This window comes from Aethalodelphis obliquidens, unplaced genomic scaffold, assembly GCF_003676395.1.
Source record: "Aethalodelphis obliquidens isolate GAN/ISIS:26980383/991018 unplaced genomic scaffold, ASM367639v1 scaffold29, whole genome shotgun sequence".
Classification (NCBI taxonomy): domain Eukaryota; kingdom Metazoa; phylum Chordata; class Mammalia; order Artiodactyla; family Delphinidae; genus Aethalodelphis; species Aethalodelphis obliquidens.
This window is the reverse complement of record NW_020837973.1, coordinates 14076427-14104397: the sequence shown is the minus strand read 5'-3', so window position 1 is coordinate 14104397 and position 27971 is coordinate 14076427. Positions and strand designations below refer to the sequence as shown.

Genomic DNA, 27971 nt, shown 5'->3' with positions numbered 1-27971 from the left:
ACCTCTACAATCCATTCTGTACCTGATTTTTTTTTTACTTTGTAAAAAAAAAAAAAGTTAACTGTCTTCAAAGATATATAGCCAAATAGATATTTTTCACATTGTACATACGTGATTATTTCCTTCTTTTAGTGCCGTCTCATTTTCCCCCCTTTTTTCTCAGCTGTTTCTTCTTCCCACCACCCATAGTAGTGCCCCCCACTCAGTAACAGCCTGGCATGTCTCCTCCTATCCTTTCCTGCACACTGTGTATCTAAATGTGTATATTCACACACATGTACATACACAGAGCAGGTGTTTTATTTGATGGGGTCATTGTTATACATACTTTTCTGCATCTTCTTTTTCTCACCTTTCAAAAAGGCTTGAGAGTTAACTGGGGCATCTTTTATTTGGTCTTATTTTGTAATGGCCGCCTAACACTTCATGATGGGCCTGATATCAAAATAGACCCAGCCACGCCTCTGGTCTTGTTTCCAGTTTTGCTGCTACCAACACGGGGATCCTTCTACAGCACAGGTCTGCCCCCGGCGGGCAGCTCGCGATCCTGGAAACAGTGGCATCAAACTTGAGTGCCGTGTCCACCAACAGCTCAGGTCCCCGTCCACCTCCGCGTTCCATCCCGGACTGAACTACTGAACATGCCAGGTTCTCTTTCCACCTCTTGGCTTTGGTTCGTGCTGTGTTCTCTGTGTAGAATGTCTCTTCCCCTCCAGCAGTGAGTAGGAGTTGTGAGAGCCCAAAGTCTGGGTCAGACCTGGGTTCAAATTCACGTGACACCCATACCCCCTCAGTACTTTTCTTTGTCCCGTGTTCCCAAGGAACGTAACTTTAATGTTTAGTATGGTTTTGTAGTAGGCCATCTACCAAATAAGTCGTGATGTTTGGCATACCTGTCACCCTCCTAAATGTCAGGGTCCTTGGAAACAGAATCAGCCCTGTGAGGCTATGCAAGTGAGGGTCAGAGGGTATAAGGGAAATCTCTGTACCTTCCTCTCAATTTTGCTGTGAACCTAAAACCACTCTTTAAAAAAATTAGTCTTAAAAAAAAAAAAAGCTGTGGAGACAGTAAAAAGATTAGTGGTTGCCAGCTGTTGGGGAGAGGTAGAAGTGAATACATGAAGCACAGGATTTTTAGGGCAGCAAAACCACTCTGTGCGATGCTCTGATGATGGACACGTGTCATTACATAGTCATCAAAACCCATAGAATGTACAGCACCAAGAGTGAACCCTGACGTCAGATATGCACTTGGGGTGACTAGGATGTGTCATGTGGGTTCATCAGTTGTAATGAATGTCCTACTCTGGTGAGGGGTTTTGATTTAAGACAAAAAAGAATCCAGCCCCCGCCTTTTGTTTCCCCCGAAAGCATGAATCACAAAACCCTGGCGCATAGTAGGTGTTTAATCATTTATATTCAGTAAACGGATCAAGGCCAGACTCCTAGGACTATCATTGCCCCGGTTTATGACTGTTACTTCCCCAATCCTCCCTTGCTGTCGGCCATCAAAACTTCACAGTTAGGACACTGCCGGCAGTCTTTGGAGGGAGGACCTCCAGTTCTGGAAAACGAGTTACCAGTACAGACTGGAGTGCATTAGCTGAAGTTTTGAAAGGCCACATGCCTTTGAGTTGTGACTTGTCCACCCTCCAGCTGTGTCATCTTTGAACATTAAATTCACCAGAAAGAAAAGGAAGTTGAGACCCACCAATGGAAATACAGGTCTACTCCCCTCGTGATTGCCCTGTGTGTTGCCCAGGGCGACAATCTGCGAAGAGATCCCCCTTCCCCCGGTTAAATTTCTGTGAAGGGGCAGAAACACAATCACAATGGGAGCCTGGAAAGAGTGGCCACTCATGGTGGCTCCCTCCCACCCTCCCGCCCCTCCCCAGGCTGTATGAAATCCTACAACCACACCACACTAATTAGCCCGAGAATGGGAGGGGTTGTCATGGCGACCGAGCACTTTTTAAAGCACAGGAATGGTGTTCATTATTGTTCAGTGTCTTTAGCTGTGGCGAAAAGGTCAGTGTGGCAGTTGTTTTCCATATGAATTTTGGCCTGAGAGCCAAACCGAAGGTGGAATGTTCCTTGGAGGGACTGGAAGATGGTAAGTGCCGCTGGACTTTTTGGATGGGGTGTCCCTTTAGTAATATTTTTCAGAGTGTTTTAATAACTAGTGCCAGACTAAGGAATTGTACGGACTTTGTTAAGTAGAGATTGAAAGAAAAGGAGCAAGGAAAAAAGTATGGGTCAGGAACAGTGAAAGTTTGAGAGAGATTTAGAGAGTTTTTTATTTTTTAATTTAACAAGTCTTTGAGCATCAAATGATTAAATATGAAATTTGTAGATTTCTCTATGAATTAACAAAGTTAACTAAGTCTGATGCCTTATTCAGTGTTTGTTTTATATTAGCTCTCTACTGGTCGTTGTGGATCGCTACTGTTCAGATTATATTCCCAAATAAATCTAACAGAAGCATTTTAAGCAAATACCCTCAGAACAGTTGCCTCTCTCTCTGTGTTTCAATCCGAAGATAAGGGAAAGGAGTTATCAAGGCTAATTTTTTCATGCTTTTCTTTTATTCTTTCTCGTCTAGGGATATTTGAAATAATTAAGACCAGAAACCAGTGAGCCCCAGTTCTTTGGATATTCGCCCTTATTTATTGGCTAGACTCCGGTAGAATACTGCTGAGTAGAGACATCTGACCCCAATGTTTGTAGGAGAAATTAAATTTGAGACAAGTCATCGTGCTGGATATGATGGCAGCTTTTCCATCAAACGCTGCAAGGGAGGTTTACAGAGCATTCTTCAGATTTATTTTTTTGCTAGCTTGGAAAGCGTACAGAATAACATGGCTTTCAGCCTGATTTCGTGTTAATGACTGGCTGTGTTTTTAAGACTCGCAAATTTAAGCCACTTACCGTCTTTGCACTTTTTAACAATGTACTTGTGTTCTATGGCACTATTTTTCAGTCATTTTGTACACAGTTGTGTAAGATAAGAAAATACGAATTAATTAAAGGGAATGGGGTGTTTGGATTAAAACACAAATCACTGCCCAAAAAGCTGTGAGTGGGAAATGGCATACTTTGGGGCTTTACCCTGAAAGACCATTGTCCTGTCAGCAACACCAGTTTGTTTGGCAACTGAACAGATAAGAGAATATGGTTCAGAATGTTAAGTCCTGGCTTGATTTCCTCTGTCTTTTGTTTGTATGTTCTGGGATTAATTTATTTAGTGACCATAGCATGGAGCTCGATAAATGGGGTTTCTGACTAGAAATTGAGAAAATTAATTTTTTTTTTCATTTTTGTCTGTTTTCTCCACTTACAAGCTCTCCTCTTCCTCCCCAGCCCCTAACCCCGCCCCCAGCCCTCACTGGATCACTGCATTCTTCAGCTAAAAAAAATGCCTGGAAATTGAATTTTGAAAAGTAAATAAAGTGATATTTGCATGACACTTAAGATTCTTTGGAAAACATAGCATTAAAATTGGTGGTCCGTTTATGAAATTTGTAAAATAATCAGAAATTTGAACCTGGATATTAATATCAGTGAATTCTTGGTATCTTTTAAGATAGTGTTGTGGTTCTATTTTAAAAAATGATACTGGAACACTTCCCTGGCGGTCCAGTGGTCCACACTTCCACTGCAGGGGGCACGGGTTCCATCCCTGGCCAGGGAACTGATCCCGCATGCCGCAAAGCACAGCCCAAAAATTAAAAAATAAAAGTGATACTGATATATTTACAAATGAGAGTGTGTACTGTCTGGGACTTGCTTCAAAACAAATCCAAGGTCAGGGAGTAAGTGGGCTAAGGATGGGGGGCAGCATTGACATGGGTGCTGGCTCTTACAGCTAGGCTATGGGTATGTGGGGTGGCGTTTGTTTTCTGTTTTGTATATTTGTGTAGGTTCAAAATGTGTGTGTGTAAAACCATGGTGGGGGGGGTGTGCGGTCTTGTTAACGTCATCTTCTCACCTCTTGGCATGTTTTAGATGCCCGACCAGTTTGAACAGGCAGTTGTGGTCAACCAGCTGCGGTACTCCGGGATGCTGGAGACAGTCAGGATCCGGAAAGCTGGGTATGCTGTCCGAAGACCCTTCCAGGATTTTTACAAAAGGCAAGACAGAGCTGCAGAGACCCTCTTTCTTTGCAGAGGGGCTGGGGAAAGGATTTTAGCACAAGGTGACGCTGGGCATTCTTCTTTTGCAGATATAAGGTGCTGACGAGGAACGTGGCTCTGCCCGAGGACGTGAGGGGCAAGTGCACGGCCCTGCTGCAGCTCTATGACACCTCCAACAGCGAGTGGCAGCTGGGGAAGACGAAGGTAAAATTTCGGAGAACGACTGTCCCATCAACCCCCTGAGAGATGTTTGAGTTCGGTGTTCTGTGATGACTGCTAGCCAACTGTTTTTCCAGTGTTGGGAAGATACGCATGGTATCATGCTAGCCATACTCTTTGTCCTCCCAACATGAGTCTTTTATCTGAAGTCCTTGATTTTCAGGGACTGTGTTCTTGGGGACACATTGAAGCATCGGATCCTAAGTGCGTGTGTTTTCATTCAGTCAGTCAACAAATGTTGGCTGATGGGCAACTCAGTGCCAGGGAAGAACTGGGCAGCCTCTGGCATCTAAGAAGTGATACCCCAGACCCTTCTAACGTTGCATTATAAGAATAGAATACTGAATGTTCTCCCTGCATCACAGGAGCTTTTGTGTGGGAGACCAGCAAGTAGTCCGAAATCCGGCAGGTTACCCAAAGTCCAGTCTGGAAAGCCAAGTTGAAATCCATTTTTTCAAACATGCAGGTGTGACTGAGGCCTTTACCCCTTAGCTGAGTGATAAGCAGTCTGGCCTCAACAGCAAAACTTAGCCATAAAATTGGCAGTATGACCTCTTCTCCCTGTATCAGGAGCTTCCAGAGCTCTCATTTGGGGTTCCATTCTCCTTCTGCCACCCACCTCCAGGGTCTTATCACACAGGAGAGGCAGAAATGCAGGCAGCTGGGGGTCGGCCTTTGAGTGTATGGTTGTCTTCAAAAGTAAGAAGTGTTCCTCAAGCCTCATCCTCCTGGCTCTACAAGTAGGAATGGAGCAGCAGAGAAATATTTTAAAGTTTCTGCTTACATTATGTTTTTAACCTAGGAGTTTCTTTGTTTAAAAAAAAGAAAGAGGAGGAAGAGGGACACAGAGACACATATCTTGCAGTTTGACTGTCTTCATCTCAGAGCTTCTCTGACAAAATACCATAGACAGGGTGGCTTAAGCACAGACATTTATTTCACACAGTTCTGGAGGCTGGAATTCTGAGATCAGGGTGCCAGCATGGTCAGGTTCTGGTGAAGGTCTCCTTCCCGGTTTATAGACAGCTGCCTTCTTACTGTGTCCTGACACGGTGGAGAGTGAGTTCTGGTCTCTCTTCCTCCTCTTATAAGGGCACTAATCCTATCATGGGGCCCCACCCTCCTAAACCTAATTACTTCCTAAAGGCCTGACTTTCAAATACCATCACATTGGGGGTTAGGGCTGCAGCATAAGAATTGGGGGTGGGAGGGGTGGCCAACATTCCGTCTATAACATTGATGTGAGATTAAAGACAAGTATTTAGGCATCACCTGGAGCCCACTTAGCAAAGGAAAGTGTATAATGAACACACTCTTCTGCTCTTGAAGGATTTCAGCTGGCCAGGGATTTAAGATGCAAACATGTAGCAAGGTAGAGATGGCGTGCAGAGGTATTGTATTAGTTATCTATTGCTGTGTAACAGACAGCCATAAACTTAGCAGCTTTAACAACACACACCAATTACCTCATGGTATCTATGGGTCAGGGGTCCAGGCACAGCTTAGCTGGTCCTCTGTCAGGGTCTCAGAGTGTCAGCTGGGGCTGCATTCCCTTCTGGAGCTTGGGGTCCTCTTCCAATCTCACGTGGCTCTAGAATGCCATTCTTTGCAGTTGTAGGACTGAGGCTGCAGTCCCACTGGACCCTCTTTTCCTGCTGGCTGCCCCCTGGGGCCACTCTCAGCTTCTAGAGGTCCCCCCACAGTTTCTAACCACCTGACCCCCTCCCACGCCCTCCCACTTCTTCAGGGCCAGCAGGAGACACTCCTGCTCCAGTCTCCTAAGGTGGAATCTTATATGATGTAACATATCCATAAGAGTGATATCCCATCACCTTTGCCATGTTCTAGAAGAAAGTCACGGGTTCCACCCACACTAATAGGATTAAACAAGGGTGTAACTCATTGGGGGTCACCTTGGGGTGTGTCCTCCCAGGTGCATAGGTCTCTTTACCTGGAATTCTCCACCCTCCCCTCCACCCCATTTAGCCAACTCCTCCTTCAAGTCTCTGCTTAGATGCAGGCTTTGACGGGAGTCCTATTTGACATTCTTCACTGCACCCTGAACCAAAACTCATCCCTGAACTGGGCTAAGCCCCCTCCTCTGTCATTGACATCTTTCTGTTTTCTGCCCTGTTATAACACTTAACATGTTGTCATGTTTTCTTGGTATTGCCTGGTGACTTGTCTACAATCACCCAATAGAGAATGTAGAGTTCATTGTTCGTTCTTCTACACAACACAATGCACGTAGTAGGAGGTCACATAGTAGGAGCTCAGTCAGTGTCTGTTAAATGCTAAAAAACTATAAAGTGATGGCACAAGATTGTTGTATATTGAGTCACTCAAAGAACTTTCTAAAGAAGTTGGTTCAAGTGGAGCTCTTGGCAGTATAATATAGTCTGCTCTGATTTTTTTAATTAAAAAGGTATTACATTCTCTATAAACTGATATCCTCCTCCTGTCTCACTGCCTTATACCATGGAATAACATCAAAGATTATTGACTCACCCAGCCAATACCGGTCTCTTTTCTGAGCTCTGAAAAAATCAATCCAACTTCATTTACAATTTACGGTGGAAATCAGGCCCCAGCAAGACTTAGAACTGGGTGTAGCACAGGGATACGGAGACATAAAGACATGGGCATTGCCCCCGGTTTACTAAGTTTCTGGGAGATAAGTCATCCCATACAACTGATAAATTATGCAGTGTGATCTCTTGAAGGAATAAGGACACACCTCCAGGAGAGAGCTCACTGTGAATTGACATGATCAGAAAAGTATTCAAGAAAAGGAAATCTTTAAAGAGGAGTTAAATTTTAATTGGTGACACATTGGAAGCAGAAGTGGGATGGAAGCTTATCATTTCGCATAAATATTAGGAAGTAAATGGAAACATGAGAGCATTTGAATTGTATCCACTAAATAGCCTTGACCTTGACCAACATTTGACTTAATTATACACTTAATTTTACTCTAGCAGTGTTTCAGTCAGTGTTGCCGCCAGAGGTCTTTGCATTTAAAACCTTGAACCTCTAAAAAATATCTAGATCTTCTGGTAAAGAAGTTTCTGTCAACACTTACATGACAGAGGGAAATGTGGGCAGCGCTGTAGTCAGCAAATTAAACATGACGCCAGGTCTGAATTCACTGGCTTAAAACACATCTGGTCTTTGGAAGGCAAGGATTCTTATCTGCTGGGGAAGCATCCCTAAAGAAGCTAGGAGGCCTGTCCAAGCCTCCGGAACAGCCCGAGCAGGAGATCCTGCTGTACGCCCCTGCTGAGAAGCCAAGTTTAGGGAGACGGAGGTGAACAGCTGCTCCCCTCTTTCTTCCTGGTTTTGCCTTTCCCCTCTACCTCGTGACTCCGGCACGTTTTACTTTTCTGGTCCGTGGACTACATTGCCCGACCTTATTTCTTCTCTGGCAATAAATCCTGCAGGAGGTATTCTATAAAGACATTTTCCTGGAATAATCCATAGGCTCGTGAGCTCTCTAAGCAAATGATAGGAAAAGCCATGAGAAACTATTCGTATTGGATATTGAGTCAAGGTTAGCCGAGCAGCCCCCTGAGTGGGCACTGCCCCTTCCTAAGCTGCTTGATGATGCCTGACGAGGCCGGTGCCTCCGCTCACAGCAGCTGGATCCTGCTGACTCGATCTTGGCTGCATCCTGGGAACATGGCAACGTGGCAGCAGACACCACTGGGCTGGAAGATCTGGCATCACTTTCTGTGTGTTGTTGCATAAATTCAGGGTGGATGTTCTTAATGAAGCCAAGTCAGGTCTCTAAAGCATTTTACTCCGTTTGCCCTTCGGGTTATGGAAAGAATCTATTGATAGATAAAGATGTGGAAGTAAATCTAATAGGCAGAGCATAGAGCTCTCTTTGATGGGCATGAAACTAAGGCAGGTATTTCTCTGACTCTGATTCCAACCAAGACAGTCCCTTGACTTCTGATAAGGTGTGAGACGCTCTTTCCTTCATAAAGCTTCCTATTTGTTCATCTGATAAATGTACTGCTCGTTGGCATCGATGCTCTTGTGTTATGATGTCACCACCACCATCACCACTCTTGTTCAAGATTTGACTTCATTACTTTTTCTTTTAAACACTAACCAGAGCAACAGCCTTAGACTAAGATCCTTAATATCAAAAAATCGTCTCAAAGAGAAGTTTAAATATTTCTTCGAAGTCCAGTCTTGATGAAAACTGCTTCATATTTCTGAAAACTTTTTCTCATTGCTGAATTAACCAGCTTTATGCTCGTAGCTGCTGTTTCTTACATTAAACTTTTTTTTTTGCTCAAGATGCAGTCTCTTTATGCATCAGCAGAGCATATTAATTGCAATTATAGGAAGAGCATTGTATGAAAAGCTTTTCTGAGAGAATTATTTGGTGGGAGAGTTTGACAAATGCTCAGGAACCCACAGCAGGAGTGGGTAAGGCTTCTGTGAGTCACATGATGGTGGGATCCTTTATTTGCTTTTCCGTCCAAATGTCTTGGAAGAGCCAGGGCCGAGAGTCTGGGAAAATGTGGCATCAGGAGGACCTAATGCACCGTCACAGGCCAGAATGACTCACTGGAGCATAAATTGAGAAATCATGAGTGAGGGCGTGTGTCGTTTAACCAGCCCCCGACCACTGCCCCCAGCTGACTGTTAACAGAAAAGCATAAGAAAAAATGTGTTTGTTTTTAGGAGATAATTCAGAACTTCCTTAGGCATCACATTGGAAATTACAAAATTAAAAGCTCCCACGATTGAGGGAGGGTCTCAGTATTTTCATACCTTTTCAAATATTAGGAATTCTGATACGAATGCCAATTACCAGACACACTTAGGCTTAGATAAATGGTAAGCCTAGGATTGAGTTGCCCACGGGCAGAAACAGGCCAGCCAATAGTTACAATCTCTTTGTCCCGATTCTACTGATACTTTTCTTGCCATGGCTGAACCGAGGTAACTTAAATGATTCCGTTCTAATTGCAAACAGTTTATAGAATTACATTCTTAAATGTCAGGTTTTTTATGTGCATTATTTTTTGAGGCCAAGACGCTTTGATCGTAATCATTTGACAGGCATGAAGGGAGCGTTTCCACGTGACGGCAAAGTAACATTTTACAAATTTCTTGGATTTTTTCCCCCTCCCTTTCTTTCTTTCGTCCTTTCTTTTCTTCTTCTCCTCCTCCCTCTCTTCCCGCCCTTCCTCCCTCCTTCTCCTTCTTAATGTAGGGAGTCTCTCTAGATATCTTCTTACTTAGACTTACTGTAGCACTGGTGCTGGCCCATGAACTATTTGTCCCAGCCCACAGTGAGATAAGGATTTATAAAGGCAATTTCACAGCCCTCTTATGCCTGTTGAACTAATAATAACTGAAAAAACGGGACTTGGATTTTATATACCCCTTTGGTTTTTTCTTTCCAGTAATATATTGTTTACTATGTTTTACAAAGATCTTAGTCTGTGACAGATGGGAAGTTTAAAAAAAAAAAATAAAGAAAAAATCCTCTCCCCACCAGGAATTTGAGATTCCCTGTGCTGGACACCATGGCTGTTTGTGTTTGGAGCAAATCAGAGAAAGAAAAAAGCCTTACCCACCAAAGACACAGCTGACTCAGCAATGCCTTACCACTGCCTGCCGCATTCTGTGGATGTGACGTGTTGCTCTCTCCTGGCCAGGTCTTCCTTCGCGAGTCCTTGGAGCAGAAACTGGAGAAGCGGCGGGAGGAGGAGCTGACTCGGGCGGCCATGGTGATCCGGGCCCACGTCTTGGGCTACTTGGCACGGTAAGAAGTGCGCGGACGGGCTTCCCTGGTGACGCAGTGGTTGAGAGTCCGCCTGCCGATGCAGGGGACACGGGTTCGTGCCCCGGTCCGGGAAGATCCCACATGCCGTGGAGCGGCTGGGCCCGTGAGCCATGGCCGCTGAGCCTGCGCCTCTGGAGCCTGTGCTCCACAACGGGAGAGGCCACAACAGTGAGAGGCCCGCGTACCGCAAAAAAAAAAAAAAAAAAAAAGTGCCGGACAGGAGGGGGCGTCCCCCGTGTGTGTCACCAGGTGGGGTGACCCTGGCCACATGCTTTCATTTAAAATAGACCTGGATGGGTTCGGGTCAGGACCAGGCTAAGGGGAGAGTCCCAGGACAGTGCTCGTAACTAGCATTGCCAGCACCAAGTTAGCTTGACCTGGGCAGGAAATGGGAAAAGGGGCTCCTGATGTCTCAGGGCAGCGACATCAGGGGACTGGGCGACATATTTAAACATTTCCCTGGTTCCTCTGGGTCACATACTGAAGCCACAGGCAGCTCGCCTGTTGACTTTGGTGTCATCCCGTTGGGTCCACAGTGGCCCCCTCTCCAGGGTGTGCCGAATGAGGCAGGTTCTTTTCCTGTGCATCTGAGTTCTTTCCTCCTCTGCGGACCTGCGGGCCACCCGAACCCTTGCTCGTCACAGTACGTTACATTTTCTCAAGTACACAGCCGTCCTGCTGTGGCAAATCCTTTGCTTTTTTTCCTCATAAGGACAGGAAAATATATCCCATCTCTTGGTTCTGTTTACAACCCAACTTCCTGCCGGGACTTTTCAAAGTCAGTATTAGGAGTGATGTGTTTATTTAGCCAACATGATGCTAGGGTCTTGCTTGAGTTTCGTTTGTTGTTATTCTTTTGTTTTTCTTCTGTTTTGTTTTGCCCACAAGGGCCTCCTTGTCGGCTCCGTTATGAGCGGATCAGCCCCAAACGAGGTCCTGCTGTCTTGTCTTGTAACATTAACGTAAACTCGTGTGAAGAGCTCGAAGCCTCATTACCTCCACAGTTATTCTGTTGTGCTATTTTCTGTTCTCATTTTCAGAAAGCAATACAAGAAGGTCCTGTATTGTGTAGTGATTATACAGAAGAATTACAGAGCATTCCTTCTGAGGAGGAGGTTTTTGCACCTGAAAAAAGCAGCCGTGGTTTTCCAGAAGCAACTCCGAGGTCAGATTGCCCGCAGAGTTTACAAACAGCTGCTGGCAGAGAAACGGGCAGAGGAGGAAAAGAGGAAACGGGTGGAAGAAGAAAAGAGGAAGCGGGAGGAGGAGGAAAGGTATGGGACCTTTCTTGGCTCAGATGAAACAGACAGGAGGACACCTCTGGCGTTTTTATGCTCTATATCCAGCTTCGCAGGAACCTGCAGTTTGAAACGATAACGCTTGGTGGCTCAGATAAAATTCCTTAGCGGCGTTGAAGACCCAGTTTTGTGGTATTTTTATTCAGGCAAAGAATAGGTGTATTGCCAAAGGAAGAGACCCTATCCCTCCTTCACACTTCTAAGTTGTCTTTTGCAAAGCTTCTGTTAAAAAGTTCGCTCTCTGAAAAGCGGGGGTTGGATTTTTTTTCATTGCTTTCGTTTATATTCACTGTCTTTTTTTCTTGACTGTTTTCAGAGAAAGAGAGAGGGAACGAAGAGAAGCTGAGCTCCGCGCCCAACAGGTAAAGAATGCCGCGACACGTGACATCTTGTCTGTTACCTTCCCAGTTCAAACACTTTGCCTCAGTGATTTGAAACTAAAGTAAACATGTAGGGAGAAGGATTCAAAGCTAAAATAAATATACAGGAGGAAGAATTTTAGAGGAGATGTTTATGCTGCAGTTTCTAACCCATTACATTGGGTAAAAGTGTGTGAATGTCTTAAGGTTTCAGTGTGAATCACGACGGCATGATAGCTCTAGACCAGTGTAATCACTATATTAGTTTGCTCGGGCTGCTATAACATAAGTAGTACAGCCTGGGCAGATTAAACAACAGAAATTGATTGGCTCACAATTCTGGAGGCTAAAGGTTCAAGATCAAGGTGTTGGCAGGGTTGGTTTCTTCTTAAGCCTCTCTCTGTAACTTGCTGCGTCCTCACGTGGTCTTGCACCTGCGTACCTGCTTCCCCAGTGCCCCGTGCGTGTGTCCCAATCCCCTCTTCTTTATAAGGACACCAGTCAGTTGGGTTAGAGCCCTACCTCACGGCTTCATTGTAACTTCATCATCTCTTTAAAGGCCCTGCTCTAAATCCAGACATATCCCGAGGGGACTGGGGGTTGGGGCCTCACAGAGCGATTTGGGGGAGGGAGGGATGCAGTTCAGCCCCCGGCAAGCACATCTCATCCCAAAGGAGGGTCGCTGCCCGCACTCTCCATAGTGTCACTTCCTGACCTGACCCCTTCCTTCCTCTGTGTCCAGGAGGAAGCAGCGAGGAAGCAGCGGGAACAGGAAGCCTTGCAGAAGAGTCAGAGGGAGGCCGAGCTGACCCGGGAGCTGGAGAAGCAGAAGGAGAACAAGCAGGTGGAAGAGATCCTGCGCCTGGAGAAGGAAATCGAGGACCTGCAGCGTGTGAAGGAACGCCAGGAGCTGTCCTTGACCGAGGCCTCCCTGCAGAAGCTGCAGCAGCTGCGGGACGAGGAGCTGCGGCGGCTGGAGGACGAAGCCTGCCGCGCCGCCCAGGAGTTCCTGGAGTCGCTCAACTTCGACGAGATCGACGAGTGCGTCCGCAACATCGAGCGCTCCCTGTCGGTGGGGAGCGGGTCTGTGGGCGTGCGGGCCGACCTGGCCGAGGGTGCCTGCGGCGAGAAGCCCAACTTCAACTTCAGCCAGCCCTACCCGGAGGAGGAGGTGGACGAGGGCTTCGAGGCCGACGACGACGCTTTCAAGGACTCGCCCAACCCCAGCGAGCACGGCCACTCGGACCAGCGCACCAGTGGCATCCGGACCAGCGACGAATCCTCGGAGGAGGACCCCTACATGAACGACACCGTGGTGCCCACCAGCCCCGACCCCGACAGCACCGTGCTGCTGGCCCCCTCGGAGCACGACTCCTCCTCTGGGGAGCCCACCTACTGCATGCCCCAGACCCCTGGGGGCCTGCCCTCCCCGGACAGCGACTACAACTACGACCAGGACGACTACGAGGACGGGGCCGTCACCTCCGGCAGCAGCGTGACCTTCTCCAACTCCTACAGCAGCCAGTGGTCCCCAGACTACCGATGCTCCGTGGGCACGTACAACAGCTCGGGGGCCTACCGCTTCAGCTCGGAGGGGGCCCAGTCCTCGGTGAGTACCCGCTGTCCTCCTGGGGCCCCGATTTGCCCGCATTGCGGTGGAAGTTGTCTGCCGTCCTCGCCCCCATTGCACTATCCCTTGGATGAAGACATCCCCCCTAGAACGGGCCAGGATTCCAAAGTCAGGCTCTTAAGGTGGCCTTAAACCCCTCTCTCTTGCCAAAAGCTATCGTCACACAAGTAAGTGGAAATTGGTGCCTGTTGGAGGTTGAACGCAAAACCCAGAACTGCGTCTTGCCCAAAGCCTAAGAAAACTGGCATTTTCAGTGGAGGCTCTGGCTGTGTCTGTGCTGGCTTTGCAGCAGGTTGGGAAATGAGACCCGCCCTAAACTGGAACGCGACTTGCCAGGGGCACTTCAGAGACCTTTCCTGACGGTAGCTTCACCCGCCCGCTGCAGGACGTGATGTATATTTTTCTGGTTGTAAGGGAGGAACCTTTAAGGGCTTGAACGTGCTCTTTCCAGCTTCTGGATTTATTTATAGTTTACTTTTATTTTTTCCCGTTGTCTGTGCGTTAAATACTCCCTTGCCTTTCTAAGGCTTGAAGATATTTGTATTTATTTGTTTGTTTATTTGTTTAAGAATATATTTTTTTAACTAATTTATTTAATTTTGGCTGTCTTGAGTCTTCGTTGCTGCACGCGGGCTTTCTCTAGTTGTGGCGAGCGGGGGCTACTCTTCGTTGCAGTGCACAGGCTTCTCATCGCAGTGGCTTCTCTTGTTGCAGAGCACGGGCTCTAGGCGCACAGGCTTCAGTAATTGTGGCACACAGTCTCAGTAGTTGTGGCTCACGGGCTCTAGAGCGCAGGCTCAGTAGTTGTGGCGCACGAGCTTAGTTGCTCCGCAGCATGTGGGATCTTCCCGGACCAGGGCTCGAACCCGTGTCCCGTACGTTGGCAAGGAGATTCTTACCCGCTTCGCCGCCAGGGAAGTCCTTGAAGACATTTTTAGCACAGTAACTTAAAGGGAATTAAGTCTTGGATGGTTTGATTAAAATTGTACGCTTAAACAAAAGCGTTGTACTTTGAATATATAGCCTTGGGATTAAAATATGTCTCACGTGTTACGTATCAAGTCAACTGACGGTTTGACACCAGAAGGCAGTATTTTGTAATTCTGAATTCTTTTGATGACCACACTCCGTTGCACTGTGACGAAGCAGCGTGTTGCTTCTTTGTCCGTTGTTTTTACTTTTTCAGTGTTGACCTATGCTGGGCATTTCCTTTGCTTGTTTTCTGTCCTTTTTGCTCACTGTTGGCTCTCTCTGTCTCTCCTGGTCCAGTTTGAAGATAGTGAAGAGGACTTCGACTCTCGGTTTGATACGGACGATGAACTTTCATACCGGCGGGACTCTGTGTACAGCTGTGTCACGCTGCCTTACTTCCACAGCTTCCTGTACATGAAAGGTATGACCTGCAGCCACCCTGGTGCCTGGGTTAGGGGGTGAAGTGATGGGAAGCTGAGGCTGAAGGAGGGGGGCTGAGAAAGTTATCCCACATACCCCTTACCTGGTGTGAGGTCCTCTTAGGTGGATGGAGGATGCCGTGGTGGTGTGATGTGGGGGACCCTACTGGACCATATGCAGCGTTAGGACAAAGGGTCTGCAACCACTGTCACCGCTTTCAGTCCCTCTCTCCCTGTTGCCTCCATGTCTCTCTCACATCTGTGCTCTTTTCCTTCCTTCTTCCTTCCTTCCTTCCTTGCTTCCTTCCTACATCATTTCCTCTCTCTCTTTCTCACACATACATACAAACACACATGTATGTTGCTACTGGGGTTAGTGCAGCCCATTACCGTGATGAAGCTGCATTCTTCCCTCCCACAGGAGTATTAGACACCCTTATACATGGGGAAGTAAAGATCTGAGAGAGGATCACCCCTGGCTTAAACTGCCTGCGATGCCTACTGTCTATCGCTTGCTCATGATTAGAATTTTTAATTATATTTTTGCATTGCTGTGAAACTTCGAATGTACTGTACTGAACCTTAATACTTGGAGACCTTGAAGCATCCTCCTTCTGGAAAAGTACTTAGTCAGGACCTTGTACCCATGCCTTATTCACGTTCTTGACCTTGACTTCCAAATCAGGGACAGGAATCATGAGAAACCGTAATCAGCACCAATTTTTGGTAGGAGTTTTATGCGGATCATCTAAAGAGCGGATTGGTTTCTCCCACGGCCCTCGACTCCATGAGGGGAAAGAGGCCAAATCTTGGGGATGGGGCAGAGATAACAAGATCCATTGTCCCCAGATGGTTCAAGATTTTTATGTTTTCTCTGAGCCTTTTCTTCACTTTCTTTTCTGCTGCCATCTTTCTTTCTTCCCTTTTCCTTTTCTTCTTCCCCCATGAAAACCTTTTTATTCTGGGTTCCCTTTCCCTGTTTCTTCTGTTCTTTGCCTTTGCTTCTCTCTCCTGTTGGCATATTTATCTTTTCTCATATCTCCTTTGCCCTTAATATTTTTTTCTCTTCTTCATCTATGTCTTCTCCTTTTCATTTTTTCCCCCCGTCTTCAATGTCTGTCTAACTGCTAACATCATTCATTTGCTTTTCAAAGTTCTGCTGTTCTCAGCCTCAGATCCTCCAGGTGCTCACAGAAACCCCTCCAGGTTTATTTTTAGGGGAGAGCTTCCTATTGGCCAGGGTCACTGGTTGATGGGAATTCTTGTAGGAGCGTTGGAATGAAAAAGATTGAGAAATTCTAACCGAATAATCGAGTGTTCATTGGATGAAGGAAAAAATATAATCACAAATCAGAACCTAATAACCCCAATAAGTATCTAATTGTAGCATTTTAAGATTTTCTCATGCATTTCTCAGAATAAATAAAGCTTTTTGTTAGTCATATATTTTCTTCTCCCCCTAATTAATCTTGTTCCCTAAGTTAGCTCAAAAATTCCCCGTAAATCACTCTTATTTATAATATATGGCATTCTTTTATTGTATAATTGTCTGATTAAAACAAATAAGATTAGGAAAAAGTAAAGATACATTCAGAGCGCTAAAATCCCAAGATTAAAGCATTAAGAGCTCAAGAAGGCAAGCAAGGGAAGTTTTGGCACACTCATCTCTTAATAAAACAAAGAGTTATTGTGTAACTGCGTCACCACTTAATCTCTGATACATTACCATTTAATGTTTAATAAAGTCTTAAAGTTATGACCAAAAGTTTCAAAGAAACCAATGATAAGGAAAATCTAACCAACCACCAGATTCTATTTTGTGAGCGTAGATGAGTTTGCACCAGCCTACTACTACTAAAGGTGTTTACAGTCACGAAACTAAGAGCGTTGATCAAATTCTCTAGATGAAATACGAAGGGAACACCCGGAATTGTGGGGGGGGGCAGGGCTGGGAGTGAGTCCCATCAATAACGTAAGAGCAGCAGAGTGACTGGTGGGTGAGGGCTCTTGGGATGACTGTTGTAATCTGTGTCTTTGAAACAGCTGTGAATAACCTTTATCATCCAAAGACGATAAGATAATAGGATAACTTTGTACTACAGTTTCCTCTTGGCTTGTTTTGAGAAACCGAGATTAAAGCCACAAATCAAGAAGGAAAAAAAAAACCAGTTTCCTTCTGGTACCCCCTGGCAAGTTTGCTGTTTGTTAGGAAACAGCTCTGGCGCTTGGTGTGATCACAAAGGCTTCTCAACTAGGTGAGCAGTAAGTGCTGTAGATACGAGAGAGGGCAGCGGTCTGTAAAAGCCCGCGAAGCAAGTGCGCCTTGCACTGCAAAGAGAAACCAGTGTTGTCTTCGCATCTTCTGTTCCACTGTGAAGTTGAGATCTGTAATCATTGAAGCAACCACTGAAAAAATTAATCTTAGAAGGTCTGTTCTAAATTTATTTCTAATCTGTAAAAGGAAGGCATTTTCTTTATACTTACTTTCAGTATCCACGTTTAAATGTTCTTTATTTTTATTATTGGCTGATCAAAAAAATAACTTGTGGACACTTGATAATTAGTGAAGTAGATGCAGTATTTATTCTTCAGTGGGTTCGTTGAAGCAGATTTTTGAATCATGGTTGTAAGATGTCACTCTGAGCATCCTTGGGGAATCTAGAATAACTAAAATAAAATTATCCTGCTAGAAGAGTATTAGAAATATATTCTCTATAGAAATAATGTCTGTATATCCTTGTCTAATTTGTCTCCACCAAAAAAAGTTTTCCACTAAAATAAATTACAGGTAAATTCTCATTTTTAAGGTACTGTCACAGTTTGGTTTGGAGTCTTACTTTGTCTCGTATTCTAAATTTATACCTTATACAAAGAAGCCATTTTCAGATGATAATGCTTTTCTTTTCCGATGTAAGTTAGGGTTTATTGCTAAACTCTGGAGTTACTGATAAATTTTGTTCCTCACACTGACTAAACAAGGAAGGAATGTGTCAACTTTGACACATTTTAAACTCATTTCCCCTTCCTGCGGTGTTTGGACAGAAGCATGATCCAACCATATGGAAGCGGTTCTCCCCCGCCTCCCGTCCGTGGTCCTCCCGTCCGTTGTCCCGCCTCAACCCGGGGCTAGAGTATCAGTCCCTGACTGGTCTTGCTTTTAAGCCCCTCACCAGGATTTCTCAGCTAAGTGAGTAGGAGCTGCTTTGGAGAAAAGGAAGCGTTCTTGTGTAATCCAGCCAAGCCAGTGTGACACCTGCCCAGTGCCCCCTGAACACGACCCAGCAGTGCGCTCACCCGTCATCGGTGGGTGTCTGAGGGCGGGTCATTTGGTGCAAAGTTAAGGAGGGGCTGGACCTGAAGACCTGCTGATCTTATGATCCAATATGACGGATTTTCTTAAACCCCTCCCTACCCAACCCTGGGGAGACAGGTGGCCTCATGAACACCTGGAAACGCCGCTGGTGCGTCCTCAAGGACGAAACCTTCCTGTGGTTCCGCTCCAAGCAGGAGGCCCTCAAGCAAGGCTGGCTGCACAAGAAGGGCGGCGGCTCCTCCACGCTGTCCAGGAGAAACTGGAAGAAGCGCTGGTTCGTCCTCCGCCAGGCCAAGCTGATGTACTTTGAGAATGACAGCGAGGAAAAGCTCAAGGGCACCGTGGAAGTCCGGGCAGCCAAGTATGTTGATGAGCCCTGGCCAGGGCTGCTGACCGGGGCTCGGGGCTGCTCCATCAGTTAAGTCCCTGCCTACAAGCTGTCTGGGGCAAGTTCTCTGAAGCAGTAGATTGTAAGAGGTACTCGGTGCGTCCTCATCGTTCCTTTCAGTGGGTTGAATTATTAGGAAATCAGGGAAATAAAACTTCGTCTGTGAAATTCACTTTTTGTGAATTTTCAGACATTCAGCTCTGGGTTATAAGATGCTAGTTGGACATAAAACTAGCTCTTTGGAAACGTCATTGGCGGTCCACAGGAACCGTGGTGTGGGTATTGAGCGACTGGTTGAGCATCTTGTCATCCTTTTATGGGTCAATCTATCACTTTTAATTCTTCTCCAAGCCCAGCTATAGCCAACAGATGGCTAAATTGGGAGCAGACAGCCAGTCGGGAGGTGTGTGAAAGGAATCATTTGTCTTCCACCTCTGTTGGGTATACTAGCCTCTTCATACCCAACAATGAGAGCAACAGAGCTGGTGTTTGAATCCAACACACCCCCTTTTTCTGCCACTTTTTTTTTTTTTTGGCCATGCCGCTCAGCCTGTGGGATCTTAGGTCCCTGGCCTCAGATCGAACCCAGGCCCACGGCAGTGAAAGTGCTGAGTCCTAACCACTGGACCTCCGGGGAGTTCCATTGTGCCACCTTCTTATAGAACCAAAGCATTGAACCACTGAGGGCCTATTTGCTAAAAATTAAGTGAGGTTTTCAGAAAATGTTGGGAATTGCGGGGCAGCTTGTTTTCTTGGGTAATTAGACACTAAGCATAGAATTTATTTTGGTGTGGCCACCCTCCACTCAAACTGAGCAACCATCCATTTTCAGCACACGGGTAAAAATAAGCTTTGAGAGACCAAATTAACTCCTGAAGTCGTAGACCTGAAAACGACATATGGTTCCTGCTCAGCCAGCATTAGAAACTTTAGAAAATGATTCATTGGAAAGCGGAAAGTTTACTCAAGGGAAGAAAGTCTTCTTTGTATTTAATTTTAAGGCCAAATTGTGAAGTGCAGACAGCACAGTATCAGACTTTTCAAGGCTGCCCCTTTGAGGTTCCTTAGGAAACCATGCTCCGTAGTCAGATGAGTCTGTGGGAGTTTGCATCTGAGTCCTACAAGTTTCAGCAGCATGGCATAGCTCTGTACCTCCTGCAGTCCTCCCCTGGCCCTGCATACTGCGTTGGTCCTCTCTTCACCCTGTAGGAGGGGGGCCACAGATGCCAGGAGGCTGAGAGACAGAATTGTGATGGTGAATTTCACCCGTGTATTTTTGGATGTCCCTTTTGCTACTCACTCTGTAGCAAACACATGCTTAATGAAGCCCTATTCTCCAGGTGTTCTGTGAAAATTACAGAGGTAAGGAAGTGTTAGCCCTTCCTCAGCTGTTGGTCACATTCTGTAGAGAAAAAGCAATGAGTTGTTAAGGTTTCACCATCGTTAAGAGTTTTTTATTTATTTTATATTTTGAAGTTTATTATAGAAAAAAATATATTTTTTATTATAGAAAATTTCAATCATAGGCAAGCGTCGGTAGGAGACTGGAATGAGATCTGTGTGTCCATTTCCCGTCTTTCAGTGGTTGCCCACCGATGGCCAGTGGTGTTTCATCTGTGACCCTACAAACTGCCCCCCTACAAACTACATTTTTTAAAGCAAGTCCTGACGTCATATAATTTCACTTGTAAATATTTAGTACACACTGAAGGATCAAGACCTTTTTTAATATATAGTCACAATATCATGATCACATTTAAAAAGGAACATGAGCTCCTTCTACCGTCCAAACTCTGGTCATTGTTCACATTTCCCCAGTTATCTTATACATGGCGGTGATAGTGTTCTTGTTGGTTTGGGTTGGTTTCTTTTTTCAAATCAGAATCCAAATAAGGTTCATAATTTTTAATTGGATGACAGATCGCTCAAGTCTCTTTCAATTTATACACCACCCCCTTCATCTTTTCTTTCACTCACCATCTATTATTAAAGCTCCCACCTCATTTATCCTGTCGTTTCCAGACTCTTTTTGGTGCCCTGGTAGTATCATCACTCCCCCATTTCCAGGGAAGCTTTTTATAAATGCAAGTCCCTGGGCTCCACCCTAGGAAGCCCCACATGGGTTTTCTGAACGTTTCCCAGGATTTTGATGGACCGCTGTGGTTCAGAGCCACGACACCGCGTCGTTTTACACGCAAGGTAGCTGAGTTCTCAGGAAGCAGATTGGCTGGTCCAGGGTGACGTGGTCTGGACAGTTTTCCCCTGGGGATTATTGTCCTACTCCAGAGGCTCCCATGCTTATCACCCACCCCCACCGCCAGTCGGGGCCACCTCTCTCCTTCCACTCCCAGGAAGATCACAGACTCCTCTGAATTCTGATCTTCCTGGTTTTTTAAAAAATATTTTATCTCATCTCAGTGATTCTACCTAAAAAGTCATACAATCTTCTTTTTTTTCTAACCAGACTGCTTAATATCGTAGTTGTAAAATAACTGTGAACAGCTGTACTACTTCAGCTGACAAAGCAAGCTGGCTGTATCCCCAGCACATTTCTTCACAAAATAGATCACCACCTCTGGTCCCATCCGAACAGCTGCTTGTGTTTTACCCTGATCTTAACCTGGTGCCCTGAGTTTAAACCTCCAGTGTTGTTTAGAGAGTGTTAGGATGAGATCAAGATGGGATTGAGATCTAGAAAAACACACACACACACACACACACACACACACACACACACACACACACACACACACACACACACACACACACACACACACACAGCAGATCACCTTTCTGGAAAGAGAAAAGCCTGCCTCCCCCTAGAGGCCACAAGGGTCTTCATCGTTTCTAAAAGCAGAAAATCAAGGCGGAAGTGTTGGTATCTGATTTTTCAGTTACGGTGAAATTTCTTTTCTTGCCCTTTATTAAGAATTCTGTGTTCCTGATTTGCGTTTGGTGCTTGTGTCCCTTTGCAGGGAGATCATAGATAACACCAGCAAAGAAAACGGGATTGACATCATTATGACTGATAGGACCTTCCACCTGATCGCTGAATCCCCAGAAGACGCCAGGTGAGGCGCTGTGCCCTCGACTTGGTCATAACTACATCCTCGCTCCTGTGCAGGCCCGGACATCACACGGATCACTCTTGAGCCTACTGGTGCTGAAAAGATTTTAGTTGATTTTCTAGTTGGGTTTTTCTCTTAGGATGGTTGAAGAACTGAGCGTCGGAAGAGATGGATGTCCTTGTCTCCTGGGGACTCTCTCCCTGGGCTGTGTTCCGTACAGTAAGCACACAGATTTCCAGCTTCACATGCCACTGGAGAGACCCCTTGTTATTTACACTCAGGCTTTTATTGTCACCAGCAGCATATGTAAATTGTGCTGCTACACACAGTTGAAAGCCACCCTCTGGAAGCTTCTGAGCTTTGAAAGGGAGCAGCTTCTGTTTGCTTAAGGGTTGAAAAAACAGGAACATTAACCCTTGGCCGTTCAAATAAATGCTAGGACTGTGGCGTTGGGAGGGTGCTTAAGGCCTTGATAGTGAAGAATTCCATCGGCTGGAAGAGATAGTTAACACTTAGGGAACTTACTATATTGCAGGCAGTGTTCCAGAATGCTTCACATATGTTAACTCATTTCATTCTCACAACAACCCTATAGAGGGTATCACCGTTATCCAGTTTTACAGAATAGGAGACTGAGGTACAGAGAAAAGGTAGTATAATCTGTAAAGTAACGCAAGGTCAATTCTATTGAATGGAGGCACGAAGCTTCTTAAGGAGCTTAGATTTTTGACTGAGCTCGGAGGACAGTGGTGTCCCTCATTGGCTGGGGCAAGTTGTCCGACTTTTCTGGACCTTGGTTTCCATCGCAGTGCTGGGATGTGGCACAGAATTAAGAAGAGCTGGTGTGTGCTTCTCCGTGTGATGCATGGCAGGGTCACGCAGTGGAGCATCTGTCTCTGTTCCTGCTGCCCTGGGGGTGTATAGGGTCACGTTGGAGATGCCTGTCATCCGCTCTGAGCAACGCCAGAAAATACCTTCTGATTTGTGAGGCTGAGATCCTTCGGCCTGTCTTCTTCACTTTGCAGCTCAGAAAAACCACTAGAATCTTCTAGTGAGTTCTCGGGGCCTTTACGACCGACCCCTTGCCCTTTGAATGTTTCTGTGTTGATATAACACCATGGTAGCAGCATTAAGGGCAAAGAAAATAATTCTTCCCATGGGAACAAACTAAAACCCCACTTGGATCCATAAATTATGACACAAGCTGGAAAAACAAGCAGACCTGGAGTTAGAGCCCCATCATTCCGTCTGGGACTCCTAGAGACCACGTGTGGTTTTTTGTGGTCCAGGGAATGCCCACAGCTTTTACAGCTGAATTATAGGCCCAGCTGTCCTGTCTGTTTTGTGCCATAATGAACCTGCTAAATTTAACATTTGGAATATTTTAGCCAAGGACTTTTTGCCCTGACCAGGGGAACACATTTTTACAAATTCCTTTTCAGATTTCAAGTTGCACTTAAGGGGTGAGATTTGTATTAAGGAGGTCACCTGTACAGATGGAAAGCACAACAGATTTTGTGTGGCTGTGTGTGTGTGTCTGATCCCATGTGGCCTGCATTTTGAAGGTTTGTGTTGTTCAGTGTCTGATTTCGGATACTTTTGAGCTTTATAAAGCAATGACTGAAGTCTTGCCTTTGGGTTAACCAGAAGTGATGAACCAATTCATATTAAGATGTTTCCCTTGGTCTCCCTACGAGTCTGTATATGTTGAGTATTTTCAAGCTCTTGGTTACATCTTGCTCCTTCAGGAATCACAGGAGATAGATTTTAGTGCTTTGCTGTAAGTATCTTACATGACTTACCTTTAAATATAGATATTAATTTTTTACTTAAATATCCCATTGGGTACCAAGTACTTTCTCCTCTGCCTTAGTTATAGGAGTGTGTATATGTGTCTGATTAGCCCCCTCCAGGAGAAGGATGTCCTAGCATCTCTCTCACATTTGGTACCTCTCACTTTAGTTGCTTAATAAACGATGGATGGATGAACTGACACAGACGGATGGATATTCATGGTCATTTTCCTCAAGCACGTATTGTGTTTCTAGTTACATCATGACTTCTGTTCTGCTTTACTTTTCTGGAGTTGACATGTTTTCTTTTATTATCTGATTCTAATGTGGCTACAAGTGAGAAAAGTCATTTGAAATGAAGATAGAGGAGTTCTCTGGTCAAAATAATTTTCTACTTTCTACTCTAGGCAGTTGTTTTCTATTTCCAGCTCTCCTGTGGTTTTATTCACTTAAGTGGAAATCCTATCAGATGGTTGGAAACCCCACCTGGAAATGAGCAGGGAAAATAGACATCCAGCGGCCACCCTGAGATGATGCTCTTACATTGGGCTTCTTACCTCGGAATTTAAAATTGAGAAGGCACTTGAATGTTCCCTAGGTTATAAATAATGTCTTCAGTAAAGACCCTTGATCTAAGTGCGTGGGTAGAACTGAGGATTTCATTTTTTGCTGCCAATTTCTCTAGGAACTTACCATCATCATTATTAAATGTCTACTGAGGTCCTTGGGGCCAGAGGGATGCTCAGAGGGGATGTCGCTTTCCCAGAGGATGTGGAGAAGGGTGTCACCGTATTGCATGCGGAGGTTGGCCACCCCTTGACTATTGCTCTCTCCTCCCCACAGCCAGTGGTTTAGCGTGCTGAGTCAGGTCCACGCATCCACGGACCAGGAGATTCGGGAGATGCATGATGAACAGGCAAACCCGCAGAACGCCGTGGTGCGTGAGCCTGGGTGGGGTGTGGAGGGAGGCATCCTGCCACAGGACTGGGAATTTGTAGACAGTCTTTTTAAAAAAAAAAAAATAAGAAGAAATATTATAATAATTAAAGAGAGAAACGGGAACATCTTGGTTAAAAATCATATAGAAAAAGAGAGTAAATTATAGAAGATGGTAAGTAGTAAGAGATTACTATTCTCCCACCTCAAAAAAATTCCAATTTTTATGAAACCGTGGAAGCCCGTTACACTTTTCTCCAAAGGATATAGTGAATTCCAAATTGTATTCTTTCTGACATCACTCTATCCCAGGCACGTAAACAGAGCCACAAAATCATATTTCAGAGAGAGTTTGATTTCCTCACAATTACAAAATTCGATGATAGATCATAGTGTAAATCAGAAAAGTTGTATGATTGAAAGAAGTTTGTAAACACCCTTCACTGAAAGTATTTTAGGAACAAGACAGAAAGATTCGTTTATACTTTATTTAATGAATGGACTGCAGATTTTGCCCTGTCTAGAGGCTGTCTGTGCTGAATGAAGGGGGACGTTTCCTTAGATAACTACTATTTTGCAGTGAACACACAAAGGAGGCTTTTTTGTTTGCCTGTTTAGAGAGTCATCATCTAGGGGTGTTATGATGTGTGCTATACTTGAATGGTCCTCTCAGTGTCTCTGCTTTTCATTTCTTTCCAGGGCACTTTGGATGTGGGGCTCATTGATTCTGTGTGCGCCTCGGACAGCCCTGATAGGTAAGCTCAGGTGTGACTCTTAACAAAAGTAACTGCTGGATACCTGCGTGCGCCCACAGGCTCTGTGCTCTGGGCTGGGGAATGACTCTAGGCTGTGTGTTCCCACCTGGTCAACCCCAGCAATCAGAGACTTCCTTCTTGGTACCCAGTTTGACCTCATCCGCAGTCTTCCTCTCTGGGTGTCTTTGGAGTGCGGCGGGTTGGAGGGGTCAGGAGTAGGGGAGACCTTGGAAACCTAATTTAGACAGTCATACAGGGACAGACTTGGGACTCATGCAGGATGAAAATGCCTGTATCCCAGCACAGGGGTGGGTGTAGTTCCCCTTTCTAAAATTTAATAATGAATTTGAAAAGGATTTTGATGGTAATTTATATGTGGAATATTAATAAATTAAACCACAAACATTTATTTTCCTTGACATGCCTCCCTTACCTGTGCCCTTAGAATAGCATGTGTTTGGTTCTGTTCTTTGAAGGCAGACCATCCTCGGTGACGGTCTCGGGGGTCTCTGTACCCAGTGACCTTCGTCTTTCCCATCTCTATTTTGCTTTGCAGCTTGGGAATTCTGAGTACAAATCAAAATTGACTTCTGCCTTCAATGACATAGCTTTAGAGAGAGAATAGAAATGTATTCAAATTGACAACAAAAATAGTGTCTCCTGGGCCGAGTGAGAATTCCGGGGTGTCCATCGCCCCATCGTTGACGAAGGCTCTCCTGAACCATAGATTCTTTGTTTCTACTAGTCACCCTACACCTTCTCATACCCGGCTCAGGAACCTTTAACACGTGTGTGTCACGTCAGTGATTAAAGCCCAGATGCTTGTTCTGACAGTCAAGTTCTGATCTGCGTCTCTCTCCTCCTAAACCCCTACATCAGGCAGGCTGGGCACGTGACGATCCACGCAAGAACCTTCCATCCCTACCCAGGCTTTTCTCTCTTCCTCAAGTGCTCACCTTTCTTCCTTCCCAACTACAGAAAAATCTTGTTTAAGAGCCTATGAGAGACTCAGGGCATTGCCAGCTAAAAAGAGATGCAGGAGAAAGTAAATTTCCATTATTAGGTTATCCCTGCCTGGGAGATGCACCCTTGTCAGATTGCGTTGAAGGCATGGACCCAGGTGGCTCTTTGTACCAGGCATAATCAAGCGGATGAGATGTTCCACTTACACCTATTTACTGACCTCCTGTTACTGGTATCTGACGTTGCATTACCCACCCACAGAAATATTATCCAAAGCCATACCCAGAGGCAGGAAGAAATTTACTTTGGAGAGGCATCAAAAAAAAATTTTCCCTCACAGTCACCTTAGTTAGCCTTCCTGGAACTGAATTTCATCTGGAAAGTTCAGCATTAAGAAATGTTTTCCCTTCCAGGACCTTCAGGATGTGTTGCTCCAGGTTTAAAGGTTAATGAGGCATAAAATAAATCCTACAGAAATGAGCAAGGTTTGCCTTAACGTAAAATACACATAGCACTGCCGTTTTTATCCCTGTGACCCATAAGCTGGGGAAAAGGCATTTTGTCTTGGGTCAGACGGAGGTGGTGATTCCAGTGGAGCTAAGAGGTTTTGCTTCCTTCTCGCCCCACTGCTCAGACCCAACTCATTTGTGATCATCACGGCCAACCGGGTGCTTCACTGCAACGCAGACACGCCGGAGGAGATGCACCACTGGATAACACTGCTGCAGAGATCCAAGGGGGACACCAGAGTGGAAGGCCAGGAATTTATAGTGAGAGGTGATGCCACCGATGCTTTTTTACTTGGAGTCCCGTTTTCATTTACACGGATATCTGCCACGTTTCCGTTTTGAGCCACTTTTCTGAGTAATTTTGCCTCTTGACATTGTTAAAAATCATCAAATAAGAAATGTTCGTGGCCGTTTGTAGCACATATATAGAAATCCGACCCATTTGTAAGCCGGGTGCAAATCGTTACCTGGTATGTGAAGTTCCTCATCCTAGTTTTGAGCTGACCCTTCATTCTTTCTTTCCAGGGTGGTTGCACAAAGAAGTGAAAAACAGTCCGAAGATGTCTTCACTGAAACTGAAGAAACGGTGGTTTGTGCTAACCCACAACTCCTTGGATTACTACAAGAGCTCGGAGAAGAATGCTCTGAAGTTGGGCACCCTGGTCCTCAACAGCCTCTGTTCAGTCGTCCCGCCGGACGAGAAGATCTTCAAAGAGACAGGTAAGCGGTGTGGTGTGCTCAGGACTGGCTGGGCCTGAAACATGGCCTGTCCGGTCATAGGAGGTGTGGGTTTGCTCGGAGCGAAGGAGTGAGCTTCCTACCTGGGGTGTTTACGTTCCCCGCCCCCCCAAAAAAAATCTCTTTTGCTGATTTATCTTTTGAGGCTGTCCGTGGTTAACTATGTGAACACTTGATATGTAAACCATAGTAAAGGGGTCCTGGTTTATTGGGTTGCAGAAAGATTCCTCCAAAGGCAAGGAGATGTAAACAGACAGAAGTTCTCCTACAGGAAGCCTTATTTTTCTATGCCTGTGTTTTTGTCTTTCTCACCGTTGTACTGTGAGAGTCATAATGCAGCCTAAAAAGGTAAACCCTGACTGTCGGTGAACATAACCTAGCATAATAAAAAGTGGTCACGTAAGATTTTTTCTTGCCTTTCGGTATTACAAAAGGTGTTTCTACGTTGTTTATTTTGATTTTTTGTTGCTAGTCGTGATTTTGTGCTTTTGAAATACAGTTCCTCCATTCCAAAAAATACTCATGTATTTCTTTACTGTAGTCACTCCATTCCACTTTCGGCTGGTGTCTGAACACCTGGACTGCTTGCTTTACACAATGGTTTCTTTTGAAGGGAGAATCTAAACGAAAGGAAGACAAGGGACAGGAAGGGGAAAAGAAAGTCAGCAA

General features: G+C 45.3%; 1 protein-coding gene across 3 annotated transcripts in view; it reads left to right on the top strand.

The window, feature by feature from the left end:
- MYO10 (myosin X) overlaps positions 1-27971 on the top strand; it is a 215532-nt gene that overhangs the window by 174848 nt on the left and 12713 nt on the right. For all 3 annotated transcript variants that reach the window (XM_027125358.1, XM_027125356.1, XM_027125357.1), the window contains 13 exons: positions 4006-4130; positions 4223-4337; positions 10034-10140; positions 11202-11435; positions 11776-11821; positions 12561-13427; positions 14718-14841; positions 18270-18513; positions 21516-21611; positions 24245-24338; positions 25037-25092; positions 26690-26832; positions 27090-27284. In XM_027125358.1, coding sequence (XP_026981159.1) covers positions 4006-4130; positions 4223-4337; positions 10034-10140; positions 11202-11435; positions 11776-11821; positions 12561-13427; positions 14718-14841; positions 18270-18513; positions 21516-21611; positions 24245-24338; positions 25037-25092; positions 26690-26832; positions 27090-27284 — 2446 coding nt within the window. The remainder of the gene's footprint in view (positions 1-4005; positions 4131-4222; positions 4338-10033; positions 10141-11201; positions 11436-11775; positions 11822-12560; positions 13428-14717; positions 14842-18269; positions 18514-21515; positions 21612-24244; positions 24339-25036; positions 25093-26689; positions 26833-27089; positions 27285-27971) is intronic.